This window comes from Salvia hispanica, chromosome 2, assembly GCF_023119035.1.
Source record: "Salvia hispanica cultivar TCC Black 2014 chromosome 2, UniMelb_Shisp_WGS_1.0, whole genome shotgun sequence".
Lineage (NCBI taxonomy): Eukaryota > Viridiplantae > Streptophyta > Magnoliopsida > Lamiales > Lamiaceae > Salvia > Salvia hispanica.
This window is the reverse complement of record NC_062966.1, coordinates 6,649,132-6,675,324: the sequence shown is the minus strand read 5'-3', so window position 1 is coordinate 6,675,324 and position 26,193 is coordinate 6,649,132. Positions and strand designations below refer to the sequence as shown.

The 26,193-nt window shown below is 38.7% G+C and overlaps 4 protein-coding genes across 6 annotated transcripts; all 4 read right to left on the bottom strand.

Moving 5' to 3' along the window:
- Positions 1-243: 243 nt before the first annotated feature.
- On the bottom strand, positions 244-4,756 carry LOC125206194. Its single transcript, XM_048105482.1, has 9 exons — positions 4,505-4,756; positions 3,814-4,224; positions 3,570-3,732; positions 3,249-3,490; positions 2,288-3,171; positions 1,870-2,201; positions 1,534-1,788; positions 1,256-1,461; positions 244-936 (listed from the first exon to the last, which is right to left on the bottom strand). Exons 1-9 carry the CDS (start codon positions 4,754-4,756, stop codon positions 244-246), a joined length of 3,438 nt encoding a protein of 1,145 aa, XP_047961439.1.
- A 313-nt stretch (positions 4,757-5,069) lies between these two features.
- On the bottom strand, positions 5,070-6,532 carry LOC125206016. Its single transcript, XM_048105274.1, has 3 exons — positions 6,072-6,532; positions 5,540-5,593; positions 5,070-5,434 (listed from the first exon to the last, which is right to left on the bottom strand). Exons 1-3 carry the CDS (start codon positions 6,411-6,413, stop codon positions 5,201-5,203), a joined length of 630 nt encoding a protein of 209 aa, XP_047961231.1. The 5' UTR covers positions 6,414-6,532; the 3' UTR covers positions 5,070-5,200.
- Positions 6,533-6,606: 74 nt separating this feature from the next.
- Positions 6,607-11,654, bottom strand: LOC125206015 (sorting nexin 1). 3 transcript variants are annotated; one of them, XR_007173877.1, is made up of 12 exons: positions 11,449-11,654; positions 11,169-11,309; positions 10,500-10,635; positions 10,202-10,335; positions 8,958-9,032; positions 8,536-8,695; positions 8,161-8,294; positions 8,026-8,094; positions 7,721-7,800; positions 7,321-7,381; positions 6,979-7,237; positions 6,607-6,818 (listed from the first exon to the last, which is right to left on the bottom strand). XR_007173877.1 is itself a non-coding variant. In XM_048105273.1 (11 exons), the coding sequence occupies exons 1-11, from the start codon at positions 11,458-11,460 to the stop codon at positions 7,031-7,033; spliced, it is 1,209 nt and encodes a 402-aa protein (XP_047961230.1). In that variant the 5' UTR covers positions 11,461-11,654; the 3' UTR covers positions 6,828-7,030. The 3 variants fall into 3 exon arrangements, 1 of the variants encoding a protein (XP_047961230.1); XR_007173878.1 differs by having other exon boundaries at positions 11,169-11,306; XM_048105273.1 differs by lacking the exon at positions 6,607-6,818 and having other exon boundaries at positions 6,828-7,237.
- A 1,333-nt stretch (positions 11,655-12,987) lies between these two features.
- On the bottom strand, positions 12,988-15,604 carry LOC125204048 (peptidyl-prolyl cis-trans isomerase CYP18-2). Its single transcript, XM_048102588.1, has 5 exons — positions 15,327-15,604; positions 15,108-15,169; positions 14,498-14,631; positions 13,815-13,899; positions 12,988-13,367 (listed from the first exon to the last, which is right to left on the bottom strand). The coding sequence occupies exons 1-5, from the start codon at positions 15,507-15,509 to the stop codon at positions 13,322-13,324; spliced, it is 510 nt and encodes a 169-aa protein (XP_047958545.1). The 5' UTR covers positions 15,510-15,604; the 3' UTR covers positions 12,988-13,321.
- Between the last annotated feature and the right edge of the window lie 10,589 nt (positions 15,605-26,193).

The window sequence follows — 26,193 nt, the reverse complement described above, 5'->3', positions numbered from 1 at the left end:
CTCTATTCACGTTCTTATTACGTGCTAGAAAGCTATAAATGGAAATGTTGCGTAATAACAAAAAAATCAATCCTCATCCCTAAAACATGCTGGCCAACGTCGGTTTCGGTATGATCTGCGTGGTTCTTGAATTAGTGGCCCAATCTCTTCTTCCGTAATTGTAATTGTATAAGGCTCCGGATTTGGCAGCTAAATCTCCTAATCTCTCAAATCTACCAAGTTGGACTATATCAGATTTGCAACTTAACACCAATAAAATCCTGCTATGAAGAGAAGCACAAGCAATAGTATGATGATGCAGCTCCCAAATCCTGCACCATCTTTATACGGATCATCACTCCATGCTACGGCCTCGTTATTTCTGTGCCTCTTCCTCAATGAATCTTGCTCGTCTTCGGCCAACTCGATATGCCTCTGAATGTGTGGAAATACTTTTTCATGCGATTCCTCTCCGATCAAAATGTCAGAGTGGCCGAAGCCATCGACCACCACCCTCTCATGCCTATAACCAGACTGATGCAGCTTCATGTATTTATTAGCAAGAAAAGAAGTTTCTGGAGTGACGAGGATCACTCTTTCGCCTGATATGTAGAGCGTTGGCAGCGCCATCCTCTCGGGGTGGATGAGATACGTGTTGCTTCCGCTGCTATCTACTATGAAGCCGGCATTGCAGATCTTTCTCAGGTGGGAGAATCCTGCCATTGGAAGCTTTGTCTGATTCTCCTTGTTCATCCATTGATGTGTCGCATGGCTGACGTTCTCGTGCCAGAATGTGTTGCCAAATATGCCTGAGAAGACCTCACATTCATCACACGTGCATCTTTCCTGGCGCGGGATTAGGCGCGCTACAGATTTCAGGAGGCGATGTCTGATGTTCGTGGTTGATGTTTGTAAGAGATGCAGTGTCTTGTTCTTCCCCATTATCCTCATCGAGATCTGCACGTTTTTATGTCTTAATGAAGTTTTTTTATTTGAGAGAAAAAAGAAAACTATGCCTTCGCCAGATGAATATTAAGTAATAATAGAATGGCACTTCGAATTCGATATGATTTTTTTTTTTTCAAAAGATTTGATTATGTATCGATATGAGAGAAAAGATATTTCCGACTTTCTCTTATCTATGTGAAAACGCATTTATCTCTATAAGAACGGTACGTTTCGAGGCGTAAAGTAGGAGATAAGGGATGTCATAATTGGGGTTTCTAATAAGACGACCTTTTTCTAGAGGGCGTAGATGTTGAGAAAAGAGGCTTACTGGAATAAGGGGCAGCCGCATTTTGATGGATGCGGACGCAGTGAGCTTGAAGAACATTGAAGAGTTTGTACAAGACAGGGAGGCAATGTGCTTGGCTGAAACATGGCCTCCCATTATAGATATGTGGATGGATAAGCCTCCCACGCAATGTGCAACGACGTGTACTTTTATGGATTCCCCATACAACTCGACGATCTTTAGCATTGCTGCACAGAAAGACTATATGTTGAGCTATAGCTAGGAAGAGTGATGGTTGAAAATTGCACATATGAATTTACCAGCTGGAATGTCTATTTTGCCAATATCTTCAATAGAGAAGTCGTCTGAGGCGTTCAAGGGGTGCAACCTCGTTCGTAGTAGCAGTACATCGTGCCCCTCTTGTAGAAAAGTTCTTACAAGATCATTTGGCTCAGTTGGTAGGGAAAAGCATTCAGTTGAGTAGCCATTGAGTAGCAGGAGGGGATAATAATGTTTCGTTGAGCGTCGTGATTGGTGGCTTCGCCATTGCTCACAGCTGATTATGAAGTCATCTTCTGCAAATGTAATGCAAAGTATATGAAAATAAAACAAAACAAAAAAGGTCATAATCAGTTGTTAAATGTGGATGTGTTCACCTGTCTTGATTTCATGAATCTTGCTACTAGGATAGGGTCTTTGAGTGAAATCCGAGGCGTTGAAGCTCTCGTGGCTTGTTCGCGGTACTTGAAGTATGTAAGTCCTAATGAGGGATAGCGTTAAAAGAGACAAGAACTCAATCCTGCTTCTGCCCTCAAGAGAGCACATGCATTTCAGAAGCTCTAGCGCAGAAATGTGAAGCTTCCCTTTTAGATTCGTCATCTTATCTCCCGTTTGATCACTGAGTTTAACATCCAATGTGGTCGACTCTCTCCATGCGTATAACGCTAGTAGGTAAGGGTTCATTACCTTTCTCCCTTCAAGAACATATCTGCACGGGACGCCCTTCTTTTTTATCAATATGTTCGCATTCAAGGATAAAAAACCGAAGAATTGTGAAGATGAAACCAATCAAACCTTGAACCAGATGAAGCTGCAAGGAGGAGATGATAATGCATATACTGTGTATAAGGTGTTCTGCTATTTGTTTTGCACAATTCAACTTCTCCATGAATGATATGCATCTTCTCCATTTCTACACTCTTGCATATGATGTGGCCTCCTACTACGCCTTGCAGAAGGGAACAACACTTCCCAGCTCGTGCACGTTTGAACCTCAGCTTCAGATAAGCTGTGCATGGCATTCCACTAACTTGCCCTCGCATTGTTTCTTTTGCCACAACTTCTGAGTCGTCACAGCTCGTCTCCATCTTAATTTTTGAGTTGAGCACTCGTTCCCCAAAATCTTGAATATACTTCTTTGCGCCATTCTGGACTAGCTTCCTACTCACATGCTCGGCTGCAGCAGCAATAGTGAGACACGGATTGATCCCAACCGAACAAGGTATTATGGAGGCGTCACATACATAAAGTCCAGCGTGCACCCCTTTTAGAGACGAGCCATCAAAAACTTGACCATCCGGATTGCAGACACCAGATGAAGCGTCGGATGCTGCAATACAACCTCCTAATAGATGCACGGAAGTGCTCCTGTACCGTGACACGAACAGAGTTCCTCCAAGCTTCTTTGCAAGTTTTTGGAAAGCTTCAATCTTGTGCGGAAGCAGAGGATCACACGGAGGGCAAAATTCGATCTTATTTGCATCTTTATCAAAAGTGAGCTGTCCACTGCTGTCATCATATCCCATTACATTCAGAACCATATCTTGGCCGCGTTTCAAGCCTACAGCTCGCATTAAAACATCTATCACGACGTGTAAGAAACAGTTGCTAGATTGCCATTTGTAAGTTGTGATTCCTTTGAATAGGGAACGCGGATATGCAGTGGGAATAACAGCACTCTGCAGAAAAACAGAAACAACTGAAGCATTATGCTGCACAAGAAATCTGCTTGAGAAGTGATTGCACATTAGTATACCTGAATGGTGAACCCCAACGATGAAGTATACGATGAAGAAATGGAAGGTCCAGGTCTCTCTTGAAAAGGTAGACCAGAAAACTGTGTTTCGTTTAGTCCATAAGCGTTTAAAGGAGCTGAGCTTCCAGCCAAGTAGGCCACATTACTCCCATTGCAGCTCAATCCCGAGCCAAGCTTCTCTGACGTTGACAATCCTCTCAAACGCGACTGGAAAAGTATTTTTGTTGTACCAATTACTCCAGCTGCAACAACGAACGACCTAAACTATATTCCATTTTTTTAAGCAAAAATAAAACTACTATCCTCTTTTGATGAGCATACCTGAAAGTATAACTATGTCAGATGCCACATAGTCAAATTCATTGAGAAATACAAGCCATCGTCGTTTGCTTCTAGCTTTAAAGCCTCCTTTTTCTCTATAGATGTAATCGTCGTTTCTCACCACATACTGAACCTCACTTTCTGTTTTTATGGCGCATCCTGCCTGTGAAAATAGTTCAGACAAAATGATGAGAGATATTACAATATTTGTTGAAAAAACAACTCGATACGATGAGAAACACACTTCAATGGCTGAGACCAAATAAGTTTTATCAGTAGAGTTTTTAGCATTGTAAGGACATCCAGCAAGGCAGTTTCCACATGCTAGACAATTTACTGGTTGCTGGAACTTTCTAGAATCTTCCACATCGAAGTTTATGCTCAGTTTTATTTGCTCGTGGATGCTCTGATCATACTCATTGTCGACCACTTGTTGCATGATGTTGGAATTCTGGAACACCGTTGGAACACTCTGTACATTTAGCATCTCCGATACTAAGGCCTCGTTTCTGTCCCAGTCTTTTTCCCAGGGCTCAGGCCATCTAGGATCACGTCGTGCACGAACTGTTGTAGGTAGTATAACTCCTGCATTTACAAGTGAGCCTCCACCTAAGCCACAGGCCGTCGCTGCAAGAGAATCGTCTTGTATATGTATCTATAGCCGAAGCCAACATTGATTAGAATTTGTTATATAAAGAAGTTATATACTTTCAACTATCTTTGCTAAAATAGTAGGAATGAAAATTAGCTGCATGCTTACTATTGCAAAATATCAGGAAAAAGAAATGAGAAATATCTTCTATTTTTTTTATATAAAAATGTAATCTAAGTGTGTGAATTAGCACTGAACTTGCAGCTCAACTTTGCTGATCCAAAAATGCCATGCACCAGAAAGAATATCTGAAGAAATCCTCGATGTTTCAGATGAAACGAACCTGAAACAGCGCATCTTTAGGGCCGATGTTGATTCCCATGTTCTTGTTTTCCAATCTAACAGTAGAAAAAATCTTGAAACTGTCTGATGGAAAATCCTTAGCTTCCCATTTACGACCTTTCTCGAACAAACACACGTTAAAACCTGCCATGGACAGCCTACAAGCAGCAACGGAACCTCCATATCCGGAGCCAACAACTACAGCATCATAACCATCACCACCACAGAAATCATATGTATGAAGCTTCTCCATTAGTCAAGACAAATTTTATTGCAAGTTTACACACTGTGCAAATATATATATATGGCAATGTGCGTGCGCGTGAGTGTTTACATATTATTAATGAATTCTAGTGACTTAGATACGGACAAAGATGACTTTAGTTAGCCTGAGAAATAGTGAATTTTATTTTACATTAGCATTTGATAGATGACAAAATTACTTAGCTGTCAGTCATAGTTATATGCTCCAGGAAAATGATTTTCCTTATTTGACAGATGAAATCAGTAACATTGCAAGAGTTGTGAAAATCCACAAAATGGACTTAATTAATCCACTCACAAACTGATCATAAATAGTAACATTGCAATATTTTAAATTTATAAACAATGTTAGTATGTAGTAGAATTAAACATAGAGAATTTAACAACAGGAGAGATGTAAGAACAAAATTTGACAACTGGTTTTGTAAATGTGTTAGAGTCTTGCTATATCAACACACTTCTTCAAGGCCTCCAACAGGCTTCTCATGATCCGTGGCTCTCCAGGAGGCGGTTGATCTTTCTTGGGCCCGTTTCGTATGGCTCTGAAGACTGGAGCAGAGCTATCAGTTCCGGGAAATACCAAACAATCTATGTACACAAGGACCTCCGTCTCCGCATCTCCAATAGTAATGAAGCCAAGCCTAGCTCCACCGGGGATTTTGTCAACCTGCTCGTATCCATCCATAAATAGTAATTGTCACCAGCTACCAAAATAAAGTAACTATTAATGTGAATCTCCTCAACACGAAGTTCACAACTATCGGTCACCAACCTTGAGTGGCAATGGCAGCGGTAAATTAGCACCTTGGCATAGACTGTTTCCCCACTGTTAAAAATATTAGAGATTCTAATGAGTGGTTTGGACAAGGATATGGAAACAGAAATGGATATTTCTCCAGCAGTTCGTCAAAATATAATCCAAAATCCTTGTTCAATCATTATTGCATTTGTTTTATCCTTTGCTTCCAAAAAATCATCGAGACTAAACAAGGAATACAAACAAGCTAATCAAACCAACAAGAACAATCATCAGACATGAACTCTTGTCTCAATTCCACATTGCTATTAACTTATTGTATACTACAAAAGTGTTTGTCGATGAATACTATGATCTCTCTTAATTTACAATGTTTGGAGGTCAGGTAAACATTTGTCATTCAACCCGGCACTTCAGTACTAATACCAACTACTAAGTACAAAACATATCCTAGTAACCAATACTTCTCAAACCTATTGTTTTTTTTGCCATGCACAAAAACAAGATTATGCGTCGAAGTAAAAGGGCATTTTGGGACCTGCATTACCTGAAACAACAATGTCTCGAATCTAGCCACATCGGTGTCAGGGGGAAGTTTCATAGTCCCTAGAGAAACTCCCTCGTCGTCGTCTAGGGGTGAAATGGCATCTGCTGGGGAGGCCTTGGACACTGCAGCTAGATTATGTTTCCTTGAAAATTCGGCTAGATTAAGAAACTGAACGATGCTAGTAGAGGCGATGAATGTGGACGGCTTCGGCTTAACAAGGAGCGACGGTGAAGATTTGAGATGGGATGCATGAGCTATGTTAACAATGTGTCTAATTGCCATGGCTTCTTTGTTTACTAGTTGCTGCGTGTAGTGAGTGTGTAATGTGTGTGTGTTGTTCATGTTATTATGTGGTGCTGAAAGGGGCCAAGGAGATATGATATCTGGATAGGAATTTCACATTCAAGTTCAACCGTGGGGTCAGTCTGTGTTTGAAATGAATTGGTCCAGTTTTTTTCTTTTTTGTAATCATACCCCTTTTAAAAACAATTTCAGAATATAGTTTCTTTTTATAATTGTTGGTACAAACAAACAGTAGTGCGAAAGATGTATATTATTATCATCTTTTTAATCCCTGTCTAACTTGTCTTGTTTGTACATCTTTAATTGGGGTACAGTATTTCAAGAAAATGAGTGTGGTATGAAATAGGAATAATGCAATAAATTGGATTATTTATAACACGCATATCCTCTTTATTCGTCATCGTGAGATCCTCATTCCAGTCTTGGGAGAAACGTGAGTGGTCGCTGTAAAAAGACAGATCATCAAGTAATGGAAATTACAGTAATTCAGTTAAAATTCTTAACATGATTAGAGATTATAACCAAGAAGAGAAGTTCGACTAAACAATAGGGTCGAGACGAAAATGGCTATGGGTCTGTACAGTAACAACCGGGAATGACTCACCCATGCATCCTCCTCAGATGAGAGTATATCTCTCTACTGATTCTTCATTTCACTACGAGGAGCAAGCTTCAAGCTTTGGAAGAAGACTGCGCCAAGCACTGGCAATACTGTTGGCCAGCTGTGCCTGACCCAGGGCAAATTCATGGAAAGCCACACCTAAATCTACTGTCTTTTGTTCTTGGAATCGAACGATTTCTTCATTCATTAGCTTCACAATTTTCTCGAACCTTCTCCAGGCTTCTGCACCCTCAGCTTTTAGCTGCAACAGAAAACCAATTATCAAACAGAAACTGAATTATCCAACAGGTTGCACGAGAACAATGTCATGACATCAGTGAATACCTCCTCGTATTCATGCTCCGCATCGTACAGTTTGTCTGAACGGGTTAACCTGAGTTTGTTCCTGCATATGAGTATGCCAAGTTAAGCTGCCAACTAATTATTGAGTGTTTAAAACCACAAATATTGAAAAGTAAGGCCCTTTTCTTAGAGCGGTAAACAGTTGGGCAACTCATAAACTTTCCTGATTCTGTTTCCAGATAAACAATCTTATTGACACTATCAGAAGATAGAGTTTGGGAGGGAGGAATCAAGTGAAAGGAATTAGGGAATTGTCAAAACGACCGACCTCTCTTCATATAAGAAGCAAATCTATCAGCAAGCCTAATGTTGGTATAAATTGTATAATCACAAGATCCATAAAAGAAATGCAAAGAGTTAGTTTGGAGTTAAGGGACCATACATATCTATTTCCTTAAACTTAATTGCTTCAGCCAGTTCACAATGTTGCCTGAATGCATTTGCTCTTTCTGCTATTGTTGCCTGTCCCAAAATCAACATAAAGTACAATCAATTCTTTAAGAAAAAGTTAGGGAATTGTCAACACAGAACTTTCAGTCTCCATAGCTCAACAAATTTTATCCTCGAATATGTTGTTGATTTTTTGTGTGCTTACAAATACATACATAGAGATTTCAAATACTTAGAATATAAAGGCCGGTTTTAAGAGTATTGCTAGAATCTGCAAATAGAAAGCATGGACTTTACCTTAATAGACTGCACTGAACGCACATAATCTTTCAAAGGTTCTTCAAAATTCATCAGGAGGTTCTGAGCCTAAATCAGGAAATGAGAAGTTAAACAATATTTTATTTTAAGAACAATTACTATTACAAATCATACCTCTTTCTGCAGATGAACTGACAAAATCTCTGATTTCGCACCCAGTTCAGAAAAAGCCTTGCCAAGAGCATTTCCTTCACACTCACCTAGTAGCTTCACTGCCTTACCAAAGTCTGATAAAGATTGTCCTAACTCTGTAGTAATGCAAAGGGATTGACCATCATAGAGAGAAATACGTCTCAGAAGAACAGGGAAAGAGAGAAGACAAAGGCAGGTGGAATAGGCATTAAAATAGCAATCAAAAAAATAGTTATGCTAGAGAATTAGTCATTTCTAAAAAGTAGCCACCTAGTATTGAAAAAGAAAAAGAAGAATCCATAATATCCATAAAGTGCAATTGTGCAAACAAAATAAAAGGTTTTTATACTTGCATACCCCTGTGTCTCTTCACAAGACGGTAAGCATGCTTCTGCGCTTCAGCTAGGTGATCTTCGAGCTGAAAAACATAATTCTTAAGCTTCTCGTATTCAGGGCTTGATTCTTCAACCGGTTTCTCTTTTCCGAGAACAACATCACTCACTTTGGACTGTACATCCTGCCAGTATGAAAAGACTAATGTTCTCATATATGAAATGCTTCACCCATTGCCCAATAGACATGATATCCAACAGGCATTTAGTAAGATCATCTAGACAAGCACATAATGAATGGCTCAAAGTAGCTAGTGTACTCTTTCAGTCGCAACCAAAACATAATGTAACAATATCTGGTGCAGGCAATATGATTAATAAAACTCAAACCAGCATTCTGTGCAGGTTAGTAGCTCGATAATTACTAATCCAACATAAATGTGATACCTTGAAAATCTGCATCAAATCTGCTGGCTTTTTCTTGAAAATACCAGTTTCCTGGGATCTTGCTCTTTCCATTGTCTGGAGATCACAGAAAAAATATTTCTTAAAACTGCAACGAACGATGTAAGTGGAGATCTCACGAGCCACAGCCCAGAAGTTATTCGAGATTATTTTTTCTAGGGATTCTTTTGAAATTCTTTTGATTCTTTCTATGAATTGACTTGTACATAATAGTTTTTTAAAATGACCAGTTATTTCCTTTCGACTGATTTATACTTCTAAAAGGTTTATAGCAAGTAGCTGAAACAGATAGAATTTGATGAGCAAATCAATAAGTAAAAAACTAGGAAACATATATATAGTCAATTTTGAACTCTTTCCTGCACAGAAATAGATACTCTAAAACTATCCCAATTTTTTTTAATATGTAAAGTATAGTCAAATTGCTTCCTCAAGTATACATGGGTCTTCGAATCTAATTACTATGGCGAAAAATTGGAAGAAGTTAAGTTGAATTTGAAAATGAATGCGATATCGAACGTATGTGGATGGTACATACAAGTGGAATGCGGAACTTGTCATACTTCACGGAGCTTCATGTCGATCAAGTTGGAGCAATGTCTTGAGGATTTTCATTAAGTAATCAAATCACGGGTGAGAGTCTTGTTTATTTCCAAAGTTTTTGGTTTAGGAGTCTAGTTTCAATTCTTACGAATTCTCCAGTAGGTTAGAAATGAGAAATATGTTTTGGTTAATGTTGTAATGGCAAGACCATAGCCTTTCTGTTCACAACATATTTCAAAGTTCTTGTTATTTCTTTCATATTATTATTTTACATTCTTTATGCAATATGTCGAACATTTGCAGAGCATAGTCTGTCGAGCAGTTGGAGGATTTTTCCTTCACTCCTCTATCAATTCACATTTACCCCACCAATCGATAGAGGAGTGAAGGCGGAATCATGCAACCTATTTGTTGTGAAGCACGCAAGCATCATGCATCGTGCTCGATAATTATAGATAAGGGTGGTCAAATCCCATCCATGATCTGATTACTTTAAAAAAATCCTCAAACTACTCCTGCAACTTCATCGACATGAAGCTTCGTGAAGTTTGCCACATTTTACTTCCCTATTGTACAGACCATCTATATCTTGCACATGCTCTTCTCATGGAGTTCTATGTAATGCATGATTTTCCGTCCACAGAAAGCAACCATAAGTTCAAATGCTCAATTTATATAATTACCTGCTCATCAACTGTCAAAAAGATTCTTAAATCCTCACTGTGTTGAAGCTCCTGATGCGAAGCTACACGGTTGACAAACACATCCAAAGCTTTACGCCTCATCTCAATGAACTCAGCACTGAATCTGAACTTCTCTGTGTGCCAAAACCCAATGTTATGCTCATCAATAGTTCATATTTTGTGAAGATGTATAAAGTCCACATATCAACTTCATGATATGTCACATAGTTCGAAGAAAAGATGGTAAATATCTACATTTACTGATAAGGAAAGGAAAACCACATATTCAGCTTATTACCTACAGTGCTCTTCTCGGGAACAGGAGGGATGAAGACACCCTTGTACTTTTCAAAAAGGCGATCTCTTAGCCAAACAAAGTCACTGTACCTTCGGATAACAATTTTTTCAGGGCCATCATATTCAGGGAAGTTGGTCTGTGGACAAATGTTGAAGTTTATTATCACATTAATCCAGGTTAGAATCGTGAGTCATAAATTGTTACAATAACATCAAAGCTAGATAAAAGGCAAAAAGGCCACTATATACATCAACAGAGGTGCAAGGAACCAGAAGTTTGAAGTTAACAATGTGAAGATAGCATGGTAGAATTCAAAAAACCCAGAGTGTGGAACTCTCGTTTTTTTAACATATTTCCACCAAACTAAATTTATAGTCTAAACGAACACTATTAGTAAGTCAACTTGATGAATTAGATGAAAAATATGACACAAGCCCTCATATTGTGCCAATGTCATCCGAACCACCGATATAATGACTCTAGTAGGGTCTCGCTCAGCCTACGTTCGCACTGTCATTAAACGCTAACTATCGGGATATGTAAACCTTCTACTTCCAACCACACGCTAGGTCAACTGATTACCATGGGCACATACAAATGGAAACCCAAATAAGCTAATTTGTAAAATGTTGATTTATGCACACATGTACAGAATCAATTAAGTATTACCCTGGTGATAACTTTGTAGGAGATGTAAGCTTGAACTCCATTTCCCATCTTAGCTGGATCGAGCACGGATACGGTTATATACTGCGACTGTGACGGTGGGGATCGAGGGCTTTGCACCAACGGCCCCGATCCACTTTCCTGCTGCACGCATTAATCTCAATTTCACCAAAATTGCAAATCGAAAGGGAGAGATGAACTAATTATCATAGCATAATTTGACAATTCGCCGATTTAGATATCGATCAAGAGAGAGGATGGTGCCGGGGCGTTTCGGAGTTACCGTGTTTATCATCTTCGTGTTCAGGTAGAAGCCAATCTGAGGTTAACCTACGCCGCGTGAGAGAAGCTTATTGTCGGCGGCGACTGAAAAGGTTGTGGAGATCGGGTACGCCTCGAGCGTGGTGACTGCTGCGATAAGTTACGCAACCAGGGGCGCGTTTGGGAGAAATTTCAATATTATCTGATGGGATTGGATGCACTCAATTCATCATTTTCGGATTTCCACTTCAGCTTTGAGCTAAAAATTCACTTCGAAATACTTCTCCGTCCCAATAAATATGAAACATTTAGTTTCCGGCACAGGATTTTATGCAAGTGATGTTTTGTGAGTTAATGAAGAGAGAGTAAAGTAAGAGAAAGAAAAAATAGAAAGAATGATATTTTCATTTTAGGAAACGTTTCATTTTTAGTGGGACAACCCAAAAAGGAAAACGTTGCATTTTTAATGGAACAGGGGGAGTATATCAGATACTAATGACTATTTGACAAGTGTCATATATATAACTTGATTTTCTATTACCAGGTATTCTTTATTAATTATTCTCTTTTACTTTTACTCCTTCCGTCGCTATTAATTGTCACAAGGGAACTACATAAATAATCTCTAATGTTTCCAGTCATGAACATGGATAGTTTCTAGAGAATTTTTATAGCCTTTTTAGTATTTTTGACATTTCTTTGATCCAAAATGCCCTCCAAGGCATGGAAGTCATTTTTGGACTTTCCGTCCAAGTACTCTTCGTCCTGTCTTAATAGAGGCGTTTCATTTTTCTCATGTTTAGCTGCTTGATATGATACTTAAAACTTATATTGTAAATTTATCTAAAAAAGATTAAAAAATTTCTAGGGACTATCCATGTTAATGATTGAAATATCAGAGACTATTCATGCAGTTCCCTCAATTATATACTCCCTCCGTCCAACAAGAATATGCACTTTTTGTTGTGCACGAGTTTTAATGTACAATTAATAAAGTAAAAAAAAAGTAAAAAAAAAATTATTAAAGAATTATTAGTGAAGAATAAGTCACACCTCATTAGAGAAAAAAAAGTTTCCAAATTTAAAAAGTTATATTCTTGTGAGACGAACTAAAAAGGAAAGAGTGTGTACTTTTGCACCGCGGATGGATTACAATTTCATAATAAAATGTGAATAAAATACGACTCCCTTAGCAAAAATAATCAAATGCAAATTCGACGAATATTGACAAGACAAATGAAAAGGAAGACTCCATTTGAAATTCACTTAAAGAGAGAAAGAAATTAAGTCCAGATTCCTAGTTTTCCGTCATTCTCCTTGACCGATATTGAAGCGTTTGCAATTTTTATATTTTTTGGTGAATTTCAATAGTTAGGCAAAGCACAGAGGAAAAGTGCAGCCTAAATACTGCTAGCAAAGCATGATAAATTAACCATTATACCAATATCATATCTTAGATTTTCGTCAACTATTATGTTACTACTGCACAGTCTACATAGCAAATGTAGCCTATGATATGGGAATTAACCATGCATGACAAGGAAGCAAATTAGAGTACTTATAAGATAAGAGACATCGATTCCATTCCCACTGATCCCACCTCAAAGCATACAGTAAATGAGTAAATGTTTGTTCTATCAGAAAATTGGCAGTAGACGCATCAGCAGCTGCACGATGCGGATTTCTCTAGTTAATAAATAGGATCTCAAATCTCAACCACACGAGTGTTTTCCCAATGTGTTATCAAGTATTAACACACCAATCAGAGGCCAGACTGGGAAACTCAAGGCTTGAAAAGTAAGTCCCTCGTGAAACTTATCTGGACATCAACAGTTAACTAGTCATGTAAAACTGGAGCAGCACATCATTTGACACTTGATTCAATAAAGAGCTATTCATTCCTTAACATTCGCGCGAAGTATCTTTACATCATGAATAGGCCTGCACTAACCAAGAACCACATCAGATTCATTCTCCCACATGCAGATGATGAAAATCAAAGGTTAAAATAATAAGTGGTGAATGCCTTGTGAATTGTAACAACACTATCATGAAGAAACTAAATAGTTTACGCAAAATCTAGCCCAATAAATGAAGATAGAACTATAACATTGCTATGATGCAGACACTGAATGGATTACACAAAATCTAGCCCATTGAATGGAGATAGAGCAACATTTGGGGAAAGGGACATCCCTAACATCTAAATAAAGATGAGACTACAGCTTCATTGTTCTATGAATGAATAAGATAATTTTCTGGTCGGTTGTAAAATGTCTTATTCTACTGCCAGGCCAATGCCAACCTACTGAAATTTCATTCATGTATGCTGCTGTTTCACTCAATATAGTTTAATACACAGAATAAAGAATAAGAACTCAGTGTTACCGATCGGTGTTATCAGTCTGAACGCTGCCAAGCCTCTTGATTATTTCCATTCCCCTGCATACTCTACCAAATATCGTATGCTTTCCTGTAGAGACAAATTTGTGAAACACATGTCAAAACATGTAATAAATCATGCTAAAGTTTTGAAGTAGTAATTAAGAGTTGCAGCCAATTCAAGATGGTGCAGATCAAACACCTAGGCAGAAACAGTAGATGAATAACAATAGAATGCCAAAGTTTATCTCTTGATCACTCTGGTCCAAGGGCGGAGCCACTTGAGGAGTATAAGGAGCAAATGCCCACACCCCCCTCAACATATTTTATTTATATCATTTTGTTCTCCAATTTCCTTCAAATAAGCCCCACCTCAAACTCTTAAATTTCTTTATATATTTTTGCCCCTTCTGGATCTGCTCCTTACATATCATCATAATACAAATTCAACTTTAAAATTGAAAATATAAAAATCATCAACCTACAATAAATGGATCCAGATAATCTCATTAGAGTGCATATCCTAGTTTCAGATATCAACAGTTCAACACGCTGGTTCCGAACAAGAAGCATCAAAATTCAAAATATCAAATGTCAATTCTCGAGTTTAATGGCATCAAGGTTGGAAAAGAAATGCTGTTAGTATATAATTTTCTTCATATTCAAACTTTCAAGACTAAAACTATTACCATCCAGAGAAGGAGCCGGAGCCAAAGTTATAAAAAACTGGCTTCCATTAGTATTTGGACCAGCATTTGCCATGGATAAGATACCAGCACCTGTATGCTTCAACTCCCTATGTATCTCGTCATCAAAGTGCTTGCTGTAAAAGTAAAACACACTGAAGTATTAAACCAAAACTTTCTGACAAACTCATCCAAAACTGGGCAGGTAGGTGGATGTATGTAACAGGTAAGCAATTTGTACTCAAAAACAAAATATTTTTTTGGACAAATTCAGGTGTAAGTGAATACAAACCATAAGATAAATCCCAATACGAAATCGAGAAACCCTATCATATAACACCTTCATTGAGCATAAAAAAATGACTAGCTAGATAAAAACAACATAAAGAAACAAGATGAAACCAATGATAAACCTAACCGATCCAAAATCCAAGTCAAAAAATGAGTAAGCCCCAATCAGTATCCACACTAAATACCTTAAAACACTTATACGTGAAATTTATAGCGGAAATGAAAATAACATCTAAAATATACACCGAGAGAAAAACAAATCCCTAAGAAATACGCACAAGCAATTAGAAAAGAGAGGTAAAAGCAGATGAGAAGCACAAACCCATAGATGGACTCGCCACCCCTTCCAGTTCCGGTAGGATCACCTCCTTGCACAATGAAATCCTTCAAACATCACAAAATACAAATTAAAATTCGAATTCGAATTCGAATACAGAAAAGCACAAAACCGACTCCGAAACAACTAAATATAAAAATAATCACAGAATCGACAAAGGCTTTACTAGCGCGAGAAAGAAAATGAATGTTAGAGACGACGAACCTTGATGATTCTGTGGAATTTGACGTTGTTGTAGTAGCCTTTACGAGCGAGCTTTATGAAATTCTCGCAGGTCCTAGGCGCATGGTGGTAGTACATTTCAACAGTGAAGGGACCCATCGATGTATCCAGAGTTACCTCCGGCGGTCCGCCGTCGGCAGTCGCCACCGCCTCTTTCCGCGCCATTGATTCCTTTCCGACTGAGATTGTGTATGTTGAAAAAGGTCTATGACTCTATTCGGCCCGTTTTGTCGATAATTATGGATTGGCCATTGGGATTCGGGTAGGGTTTTATTTCAGTTATGTGATACTCCTAATATTTCTTGGGTTTTAGGCCAATAGCAATGGAAGGGCCCTCCCGGAGGGCCCTTGTTTTTTTATTATTTCTACATCATCAATTCTTAAGAGGGTCTATCTCCCCACAATGGAAGGGCCCTTCCATAGGGCCTTCCCATTTCCACTTCATTTCCACATCATTATTTATTTTGTTTTAATTTTGAAGCACTTTTATGTCTTAATTATGTTGTCAAATTAAATAATTTTAAATGCAAAAAAATTTTAATACGCAAATCGTCGTTGTATTGCAAGATTGAAAAATAGAATACAACGAGATTAAAAAAAAACCTACATTGGAAAGAAAAAAAAACACACAAAGGAAGAACAATAAATTCAAGCCTAGGGGTCGGCGTCGGCTTCGTCGTCGGAATGCAGACCCAACTGTTTCTTCATCCGATTGATAGTTTTCCAGATGTCCATCTTCACACGATCATCCGGTTCTTCTCGATACAGCTTGTAGAACTTATGCAGCTGAGCGTATCCGGCAATCCGTATTTCACCCTCCGCGTCCCCACCGGTCGACTGAGAGGCACTCCCCTGAGACTTCCCCTTCCCCTTCGCCTTCGCTGCTGCCTTCGCCGCCTTCACTCCCATTGGGCGCCGAGGAGTGGGCTGAACAACCTCAACTGACTCGGATAAGTCGGTTGGGGTCGGACCGCTGCCGCTAAAACTCCCCGATTGAACGAGCTTTGTTCTCCCCGAGCCCGTCGCCAATGCCGCCTCCATTCCCGCCCGAAATTTTTCATGATCCTTCAGTTTAATGTAGACGTCCCAGTGTTGGAACCCGGCGGTGCTGACGGTCAAGGTGAATTGGTGGAGCGATAAATCCCGCACGTCGTCGTAGCTCATACCGCTCGACATCATTCTGCAATTGTTCTCGTATAGGCCATGAAACTTGCCAATTTGGAACATGACACGCTCGAAGTGCTTGCGAAGCTCCGGCGCCTTGTGAGACGGTGCCCCGTGAGGCTTCACTCCCTCCTCATTGTATCGTTGCGCAATACGGGTCCAGAAGCCAAGCTTCCGCCGGTTGTTCGACACAACCGCATCCTCGCCGATATCGATCCAAACCCTTGCCAGAGCAAGCGTCTCAGCTGGCGTATAATTTGATCGCGGCCTTCTACCCTTCGGAGTAGGCGCCGAAGGCGCCTCCGGGTCCGCGGCCGTCCCCTTCGCCTTCCCCTTCCCCTTCCCCTTCCCCTTCTCCTTCTCCTTCTCCGTCTCTTTTGGAGGTGATGGGTGCATCTCCTCGACTTCATACTCTTCCGTACTGAAGCTCGGATCTGTGACTGGAACAGTTGTAGATCCGTGAGTGTCGGGTGTAGAACTCAGCATCTCTGGCCGGTACAACGCGTCCCCATAATTCGGGTCGATTCCTCTTCCGATGCTCCAGTGGAATGCCTGCGGGGTAATTGGCCGACCGGCACCGACAAAAGTGCTCCCGGAGATTTGAGGGAAGGCCGCGGGTTGGTTCCCGGAAAGAAAAGGAGTGAATCCTCCACCGAATATGTTGCCTCCGGGAACTTGGTTGAAGTAGGTGTTTTGCAAAGTGGGTGGAGTTTGGGATACGGGTGGAATTTGGGTTCCGCCCGTGTATTGGCTTCCGTCGCCGGACATGTGAGGAGAGTTGCCGGAATCCATTTTGTAGAGAGAGGAGGTGTAGAGTGAAAAGAAAGTAGTCAAAGTGTTGGAAAGTGGAGGAATGGTGTGAAAGTGATGGGAAATGGAGATATATATAGAAACAAATAAAAAAATCAAAAAAAAAAAAAAAAAAAAAAAAAATTAAAGCAAGGGCCGACCGACGGCCCTTCCTCCACAATGGAGGGCCGATCGGAAGGCCCTTCTCATCGGCCATGGCCGATCCATCGGCCATATGGGGGGAGGTGGGATGGGGCGTGCATCGGCCCCTCCTCCACAATGAGGGGCCGGTGGTGGCCGATGGGGAAGGCCCTCCCATCGGCCACCCATTGCTAATGGCCTTAGGAGGTCTTTACAATCATTAATTTTGATTAAATTTTTGATATTTTTCGTGAATTTAAAAATATCTAAAATATAAGTATTACTATGTTTTTTCAATCTAGATAAAATATTTTTAGTGAAAATTTATTTTATATGGACAACCGTTAAATATTTGGGAGTCATTTGGGTACTTAGTTTCAACTAGGTAAAGTTTGGTATTCATGTGAAACCTACTAGGTGTTTGGTTGTCAAATAGTAGCTTTGTGGAGCCCGTGTTTTATAACTGAGATTCACACTGATTCATTTTATTTTATCCAATTCGAATCTACCTGAACACCCTCCATTTGAGTTATTTGGTCTCGATTTGTGTGTCCGATTATACAACTAATTCCCTTTTGCCTCTTGCACATCTTCAATTTTGAGATTTTGAAGCCTTCTCCTCTGCATTTTCTAGCCAATTTCAGCTCAGGCAATGAAACCCTAGTGCAGTAGCTTTCCAAGATCTACAATCCACCGTCTAAAATTCAGCGGTGCAAGGATGAAGCCATAGCGTTGGCAAGAACTGTGGCCCACTTGGCTAGGCATAATCAACGACAAACTTTTATTTTGTCAATTGGTTAATTTGTTATACTTTTCATCGGGCGTCGGTTGATTGGTTTGCTGCTCTCCGGCAGTTCAAATTCGACTTTTACGTACCCATTTCTATTAGGCTACTGACCTCAAACCAATTGATAGATTGTTAAACGAGAATGAATTCAATTTTTTTCAAGCACATTCGCTTTAATGATATGGGGATTAGTTAGTTAGGGGTGGGGGTAATAACAAACTCAAAATACTCCTTCAATATAGAGCATAAAACAACAACTATGGAGCTGATCGGGTCTCATTCCAGTACACATAAAATGCTTCATACCATAGCTTTGAATATTGCTATGATTTCTGAAATTTACCATTTTTCTATGTTTTCATGTGGATGAATTGTCTGATTATTCTTGAATAAAATGAAGTATTGAGGTGTGGGTTTGATAATGAACTCAAAGATACTCCTTCGAGTTGTTTAGTTTGTCTTGCTATGTGATTTCAGTATTCAGAATTTTTGGCATTGAATAGATAAATGTTGAAATTCGTATAGTTTGGATCTGATATGGTAGACGTGTTTATCTGATTGTGCTATTGAGATCTGCTCTGAACTGATGCCACTTGTTGGTGTTAATGATTGATCCTATAAATTTTTATGAGTGTATAATATTAGCATGATCCTTATAAACGTTTTGTAAATGCTAAATTCTGATGTGATGATTGAACATCATTCCCAATCTTAATCGAAGTAATTAAGTCTGCAGTCTCAAAATAACTTTGGGATATTTGGGGGATTCGTTAGGTGTTGGGGTAGGTACCCAATTTATTTCTTAATCTGTGATGATATTGCGTTATTATCATGTGGATGTGTTTGAAGCTGGTTAGAACACTACTTAGCCTCTGTCACACCTTTTTACCTCGCTATCTTAGAAGTAATTATTTTGTTGAACTTTCTGTATCTGACTTCTAGAACAATACAATTATGTAGATACTGATAGCTTGAAGAGCTACATATTCAGTTCTAATGTTTTTCAAACAATGAATTTTATTTTATTTTTTTAATGCTGAAAATATCACGCATCGATTGTATATGTTTATCATTCATGGCACCTCCGTTGTCTACCTTTACAACCATTTACCATATGTTAGAAGTCATAATGAATCTTTTCCATATGCAAACTACCATAATCTTGTATTTTTATTTGAGGCACGGTAGATGTATGCGTAGACGTCGTAGGCGACACTTGATTAGGCATTACTTTCTTATAGATCGGATTCCACCACAAGTCCAACATATAAACAGATCGACTGCTTAGTCAACATCTGTATGGATAGGAATTCCTTCGGGAGATTGTGTCTTCTTCTATTCCATTGCGAAATACTCTCTCAATTCCATCGTAGTAGGGGCACTTATTTCTGGCACGGAGAATAAGAAAAGAATGTTTAGTGTACTAAGTGGGATTGTTAATAAATAGATAAAGAATTTATTTTCCTTTTTATTTTAATCAACTTAAATTGAAAGTCCCTCCTAAAAGCTAAAACAATCGAGCACCATGCGAAATTCAAACTAAATCAAAACCCTCCTAAAACAATTGAGCAACCACCCCAAATCAAATCAAAACCCTAGTTCTTCAATCTCTCCCCTTCTCATCTCCCTCCATCTTTTCTGTCAATGGAAACTGAAATGAACACCATCGTGCCAAATACTCACCCTGGCGTTACCGCAGCCGCAACCCTCCACTCCGGCGTAACGTGAATCACTCTTTGTTCAGAAGAGTTCTTGTCGCCCCCATTTAAGATTTTGAAAGTTCAGGGCCCGATCTGGTTGTTTCAGTGAAGGAATCGAAAACGGTAGTGTCGTTGACTCTAATTCCGTTCGAGGACTCTGGTACGGTGGAGACCGTTCTGTGAAGGGGTTGGCAGCGGAAGCGTCACATAAATCGATTACATAATAATCCTGATCTATTTAGCAGATTATTTAGACAATATATTCGCGCAATTATCACATTTATCATGCTCATGACTCAAATAAATCATGCTTTAAATTAATTAAAACCTAAAACATGCTTTTCTACGGTTTAGCTATTTTACCTTGATGATTCTCCAAAGAATCGAAGTTAGCTAGCACCTTCTCCACGTGAAGATTTTTAGTACTAAACCACAGATCTTCTGTCTGGTTCCCGGACTGTAAACTGATATCAGGGTGGCTGATCTCACCAGTATACTAGGACTTAAATAAAGAAGACGGAAAACCTTCCCCACGGAGGAGAGGAAAAATCGTTCCTCTACTAGAAGAGAGAGGGACGAAAATTATGAAGAAAAATAAGTCTATTTTCTGCCTCCTTTATTCTCCTATTAATATTAAGTCACATATTGGGCTCTATGGATCTATGGAAGGTTTTGGATATGAGCTCCTCCAATTAGCTTTTTACTAATTAAATTAAACCCAATTTAATATAAGCTTAAAATTGGAATATTATGAGCAACCACTACAGAAGTAATATTGCACTCTCCATCCAAATATGAAATTATAAGTACTCCGGGTTTCCATTGCTTGATATTTATTTCCCGCGCTTAAGATAGAAACATCCATAATCAATTAATTATTGTCTGCTATGAACTTAATTAATTAATATCTTATTAATTCCAAGAGTGGATTCAGCAAGAAAATCTTATTTATTATTCATGGAGTAATTATTCATGGAGTAATCAAACTCCAACTAGCTAGGTTCCGAATAATAAAACCTTATTTCAAGCTCCTCTTGAGAAAGTTATCAAACGAGACTCACCTCGCGCACGATTCAACATAATAGCAATCCTAGCACCGCTAGATATCAATCACCACTACCCAATATACCAGGCTTATTGGGTTGCGAAAAACCCGCACCATTTGGTAAGTCAAAGTAATGCATAATCAATACCGTATGCTTAATGCTAACGTACATTGATTAAGAAACAATAATTTACAAGACCTCGTCTTTAAGTAGATAGCATAGTCTCATGTCTCGCTGTTAGATCCAATTCAGTGCTATACCACACCAACGTCATCTTATTTCAGTAAGGCTTAGAAATAATCGTACTGACATAGCAACCTTTCACGATAGGTAGTCTAAGCCTATCTAGGTTGTGAAATTCTTCTTTTTCTTTGTTTAGAACTGACCGTGTTACCTTAAAGTGAACGACGCCCACAACTGGTCTACTAAAACAAAGACTTAGACTTTGTTAAGTTACTTATACATTTAAACATGTAGTAAACATCCATTAAATGTAAAACATAACAACATTATGACAAAAATAATCTGTTTATTCCTTTGAAAAATAGAATTAGAGTTTTAACTGTATTCAATCACTCGAAAGGTGATTTCTAGTATACAAACTCTAACATTCTGTTGTTCGAAGGCTCGACCTCGGTAATGCCGGAGATGGTTCTTCTGTTTACGATTCCCACATGGTGGTGCTAGAGATGATTCCTCCTTGTAACGAATCTGACACGGTGGTGCAGGAGACGGAACTCCCGTTTGACTTCTCGCAGTCATTTTTGGCGACATCGACAAAGGTATTTTAGTCTCTTGTTTCAATGATATTCAGGTTTCTTGTTTGTGTTGAACAAGTATCTCTTCAATTCTAATTGTAGATTAACCATTAATTGAATTTTCCCTTTGTGTATATTGCAAAAAATATGAGCTTTTTGTACATATTTCTGAAGCGGGTGATAACAAAATTAAAAAACCAATGCTTTGTAATTCGGAGAGAGTTGTCTTGGAATTTCTAGCAATATATTGGCCTGGGATGTTCATCTCACCATAATCAGGTAAGTTTGAATCTAAATATTGGGTTTTTTTGGGGTTGTCTGAAATATTTAGAGCAATTGAATCTTATGAATCTGTTCAATATTTGTTCATTATGTTTAGAGGTTTGCAATTAGGTAACAAAATATTTGATGATGCAAATTGCAATTATATCCATCTTTCATATGGTTAATCGTTGGAACACTGATAATGACCGGATTATATCTTCATATATGTGCATCTGACCTTTCTTCTTTGACTTAAAATGTTATTGGCTCTCCTTTTCTAACTTGTTCTACAGCTGCTGCCAAATGTGAACAACAATGGGTTTCAAGTTTTGCTTGTGATCCATAAACACTTTTGACTCCAAATTCTGGAGCTACTTTTGCTTGTGATCCCTAAACAGGTTTCAAGTTTTCCACTAATGGTGTGTTTAGAGTAGAAACTGTGCTATTTCATTTTTTGGTCCATGGCTACATCAATGATGTTTTTTGCTGATATAGTAAATGGGGACTTCTAATGGCTCTTGTTGTTGTATTGAATGTTTATGTAATGAATTTTGTGTATGGGGAATTATTATGGAATGACTTGGTGTATTTATAGACTGCTACTCATTTTTTTGTTATTTGGTCATATTATGAGAAATTTAGACTAATCAAGGCTAATTTCCCTCTTTTCACTCTTCATTTTCGGCTATGTTAAATGTGTACGTATTTTATTGATAAACAATTTTCAATAACTCATTCAAATCATTAAATGGGAATTTGTGGATTTGATTATTAATCATGTTTGCTATATTTATAGATGTGATAAAAGGTATGCATATTTATATTCATAATCAAAATTTCATACTCTTTAATATATTTAATGCCATAAATGATTCAAATCATCTAACCTTTGATTTGATATAATGCACAAATGATTAATGCAATAATAATGCGATTAATGCTTTTAATAACAGGTTATGCATTCACTAACACTTATTAATAACAACACTTATTATTAGATCTCACTTCCATTAATTCCAGAAATATGCACAAAAATATAATATGTTTAATTAGCACCTGTTAAACACTTGGGAACTGAAAATAAGATCAACTTTAAACAAAAAATGAGGCGCGAGTTTTGCCACCAAAAAATAGGCGGCAGAAGTAAATACACATCGAACATTGTGTTCAACAACTTCTGTAAATACATTCACTTCAACTTCTTCATATTTATTGTTTCAAATTCAATGCTCCAACAACCTTAAGTCTTCATAACTTCTTCAAGGAAATAAATGGCTCGATTTGAATTCCATCCCGAGTTTAAAAATCAAGTTGTGCAGTGATGCACTATTTTTTAGCACTATTATACCTGCAAGTATACAGAATAGAAATAATATAGTCAAAGGTCAGTACCGGATATCGAACACGGGGAAGGCAAATACGGACTGTCTATCTCCTACTAAGACTCAATTACTATTGGAAAAACACGAGAATTTTGAAAATTTGTGAAAATAGAAAATAATTGAAAGTAAATAACAACTAGATGCAAATAAATCACAGAGATAAACGATAGAGATAAGGGGAACTCCAGGGATGTGCGTTCACAGTTATGGTTATACAAATTCCAAACTACAATACCCTAGCACAGTTATTACTTTGATAGGACGAGTCACCTAGCTTATGCTCATGCGATGCAAACGTTGATTACAAGATTAGGGTTGTCAATCCTAACACGTAACTCCTTAAAGCTCCTAAGACCCTTGAAAAGTCTTCACTCTAACAGTGCCGTTTTAAAGGAAGCTAACTGCAGCGTCTACTAAGTGGATCTAACTCGCTAGAACTCTCTCACAGTTATGAAGCAAGCTATATTAAATCATGAAATATTGTGTCACTCAATAAGGCAGCATCAGAATTACTTAGGGAAGAAACAAAGTAAAAACAAAACGGATATTAAATAGAAAATTGGAATTGTATAACCAAAGTCGTTACTAACACATCCCTAGAATCCTATGAGTTTAGTTACACATAATGGAATAAGCTAAACACATAGATTGAAGGGAAAACAATTTGAACATAAAACTAAAGCAAAAAAAACCCGTAGGTTGAATCCTTGTCGTACTTGATATTCTTGAAATCCTTCTCCAACTCCTTGCGCAATTGAAGTACTCTAGCTTTTGATCTCTGTGAATTATTTTGCAAAAGAAGCACTCTCTTTGATAAAGCTTGAGGTCCTATTTATAAGGGAAAGCCAATCCTCATTGTAGAAGGAAAAGATCTTCAAAATATGGTAAATCTTGGAGCAGATCTAGGGCTAATCGGATTCGCCATCTTTCTCCGGCGGGCCGCCACACCTTGGCTGGCGGTCGCCGCGTTGGAGTCCAGAGTCTCTGTTCCTTCGGTGGCTGACCGCCGCATGACGTCCGGCGGTCGCCGGGCGAGACTCTCTTCCAAGTGTAATTTTTCGAGGTGGGCCGCTGCATTGCTTTGACCGCCAGGCGCCGGCGGTCGCCGTACATCTTCGTGGCAGTCTCCGGTCGCCGTCGATTCCAGATTTCCAGACTTTGCGTTTTGACTCCCTTTTTCGGCTCAATTATGCACATTTCTCACAAAACACGTCAAAATACCAAAATAGACAAAATATGCAAATAATGGACGTGTAGAGTGACTTTGACATAAAAAATGGACCAAATAATGGCCTTAAAACTGTGCAAAATCTGAGCGTATCATGCAGTTCATTATCGGGAAGTGTGTCAATGGAAAACCACCCCGGGGTACGATGAAGGATGCGCAACTGAAGTTCAAGATTTCCCGTCAATCATGCATAAGGCTGTGGAATGCTGCTAAAAAACAACAAATAGCAGGGCAGGACATTCCGTTGGTAAGCAACAAATAGACCAGGTATTACCCCAAGGGAGTTACTTTAGATGTTGATTTGGTAATGAGCTTGCATTAATCTAAGAAGAACAACCTCTTGAGATTGAGTTATGGGTTAAAATGTTCCAACACCACAGTTTGGAGATGGGTAAAAGTAGGTTTGATCATGCCACATACTTCGGCCATCCGACCAGATTTAACAGCTGATAATAAGTTGCTATGCATGAGATTCAGCTTGGAAGCATTGGAATAGGATATGATCCTGAACAGGATCAGATTAAAAAACATGCACAATACCATTCACATTGATGAAAAAAGGTTTTATATCACAAAAGGTTCAGACCGGTACTATGTCGCACCAGGGAGGAAGAATCACACAGGACATGTAGTAATAAGAAATTTATTTCAAAGATAATGTTCATGTGAGCATGCCATTATTTGGATCAAACGGTAAATGCTCATTTGATAGCATAATTGGGATATTTTCCTTTACCAAACAAGTTGCAGCCCAAAGGTCAAGCAAGAACAGACCTGCAGGCACACTAGGGACAAAGCCTATAGAGAGTATCACAAAGCCTGTGATCAAGGATTGTCTAATAACAAAGGTATGCATGCATTAACCTAATGCCTTTATTATGTGCACACTTTAAATGCATTCCAATGGGTCTACAACTTCATGGCCCACTAGTTTTAATGCAAATGTGCAAGAATATTTATTTCCAATTTCATTCATGATCCTGATAAGGCTGATTTCATGCATCGGTTATATGGTGAAAATCACTTTATTTTACTGGGTCTAACGCAATTTTTAAGCCAGGTGTGTGAAGGAAATCGCTAGGTCCAGGAAGAGCTGAAGGCGATGGACTAGCGAAGGAAAGTGAGCAGAATTGAGGAGAAAAATGGCTAGACGAAGGAAGTCCAAAGCCGAGGCTAACGAAGACTATTCACACCCTGCTGGACCCACTTCTACGCCTGTATAAAGAGGATCATGCAGCACACAAAACATACATGATTTTGCTCTCAGCTCAAACACTCACACACACTTGGGAAAATGGGGATTCTGGGGTAGTTAGGGGTTTCATCTTCGGAGAAAGTTGGTGGTAACACCGTCCTCACGAAGGGCGAAGATACAATCAGTTTACATTCAGTTTGTGCACTGTTATTCCGTCGAACTTCAACATTTTGGAAGTCGATTTGGTTGTTTGCTACTTACCGTTATCTATGCATTTAGTTTACGTCATGATGGTGTTTAACTTGTGATTGATTGTTGATCTTGGGGTCGGGGAATCTTTAGTTATGGATATAATTTTTGGGCGAAATTTGTTTGGAGTGATTTGGGGGGATTTA

Excerpts from the sequence above, each read along its gene's own strand:
- LOC125206015 (XM_048105273.1), bottom strand. Across the intron at positions 8,696-8,957 it reads ATTTGATGCAGATTTTCAAG|GATGTACAGTCCAAAGTGAG; the intron begins GTATCACATTTA and ends TCATACTGGCAG. Across the intron at positions 8,295-8,535 it reads TCTTGTGAAGAGACACAGGG|AGTTAGGACAATCTTTATCA; the intron begins GTATGCAAGTAT and ends GCATTACTACAG.
- LOC125206194 (XM_048105482.1), bottom strand. The coding sequence starts at position 4,756 with ATGGAGAAGCTTCATACATATGATTTCTGTGGTGGTGATGGTTATGAT. Across the intron at positions 4,225-4,504 it reads CTAAAGATGCGCTGTTTCAG|ATACATATACAAGACGATTC; the intron begins GTTCGTTTCATC and ends CTTCGGCTATAG. Across the intron at positions 1,462-1,533 it reads CAAAATAGACATTCCAGCTG|CAATGCTAAAGATCGTCGAG; the intron begins GTAAATTCATAT and ends CTTTCTGTGCAG.
- LOC125206016 (XM_048105274.1), bottom strand. The coding sequence starts at position 6,413 with ATGAACAACACACACACATTACACACTCACTACACGCAGCAACTAGTA. Across the intron at positions 5,594-6,071 it reads TCGAGACATTGTTGTTTCAG|TGGGGAAACAGTCTATGCCA; the intron begins GTAATGCAGGTC and ends TATTTTTAACAG. Across the intron at positions 5,435-5,539 it reads CGCTGCCATTGCCACTCAAG|GTTGACAAAATCCCCGGTGG; the intron begins GTTGGTGACCGA and ends GGATACGAGCAG.
- LOC125204048 (XM_048102588.1), bottom strand. The coding sequence starts at position 15,509 with ATGGCGCGGAAAGAGGCGGTGGCGACTGCCGACGGCGGACCGCCGGAG. Across the intron at positions 14,632-15,107 it reads GGTGGCGAGTCCATCTATGG|CAAGCACTTTGATGACGAGA; the intron begins GTTTGTGCTTCT and ends TTACTTTTACAG. Across the intron at positions 13,368-13,814 it reads CAGACTGATAACACCGATCG|GCCTATTCATGATGTAAAGA; the intron begins GTAACACTGAGT and ends TGGTTAGTGCAG.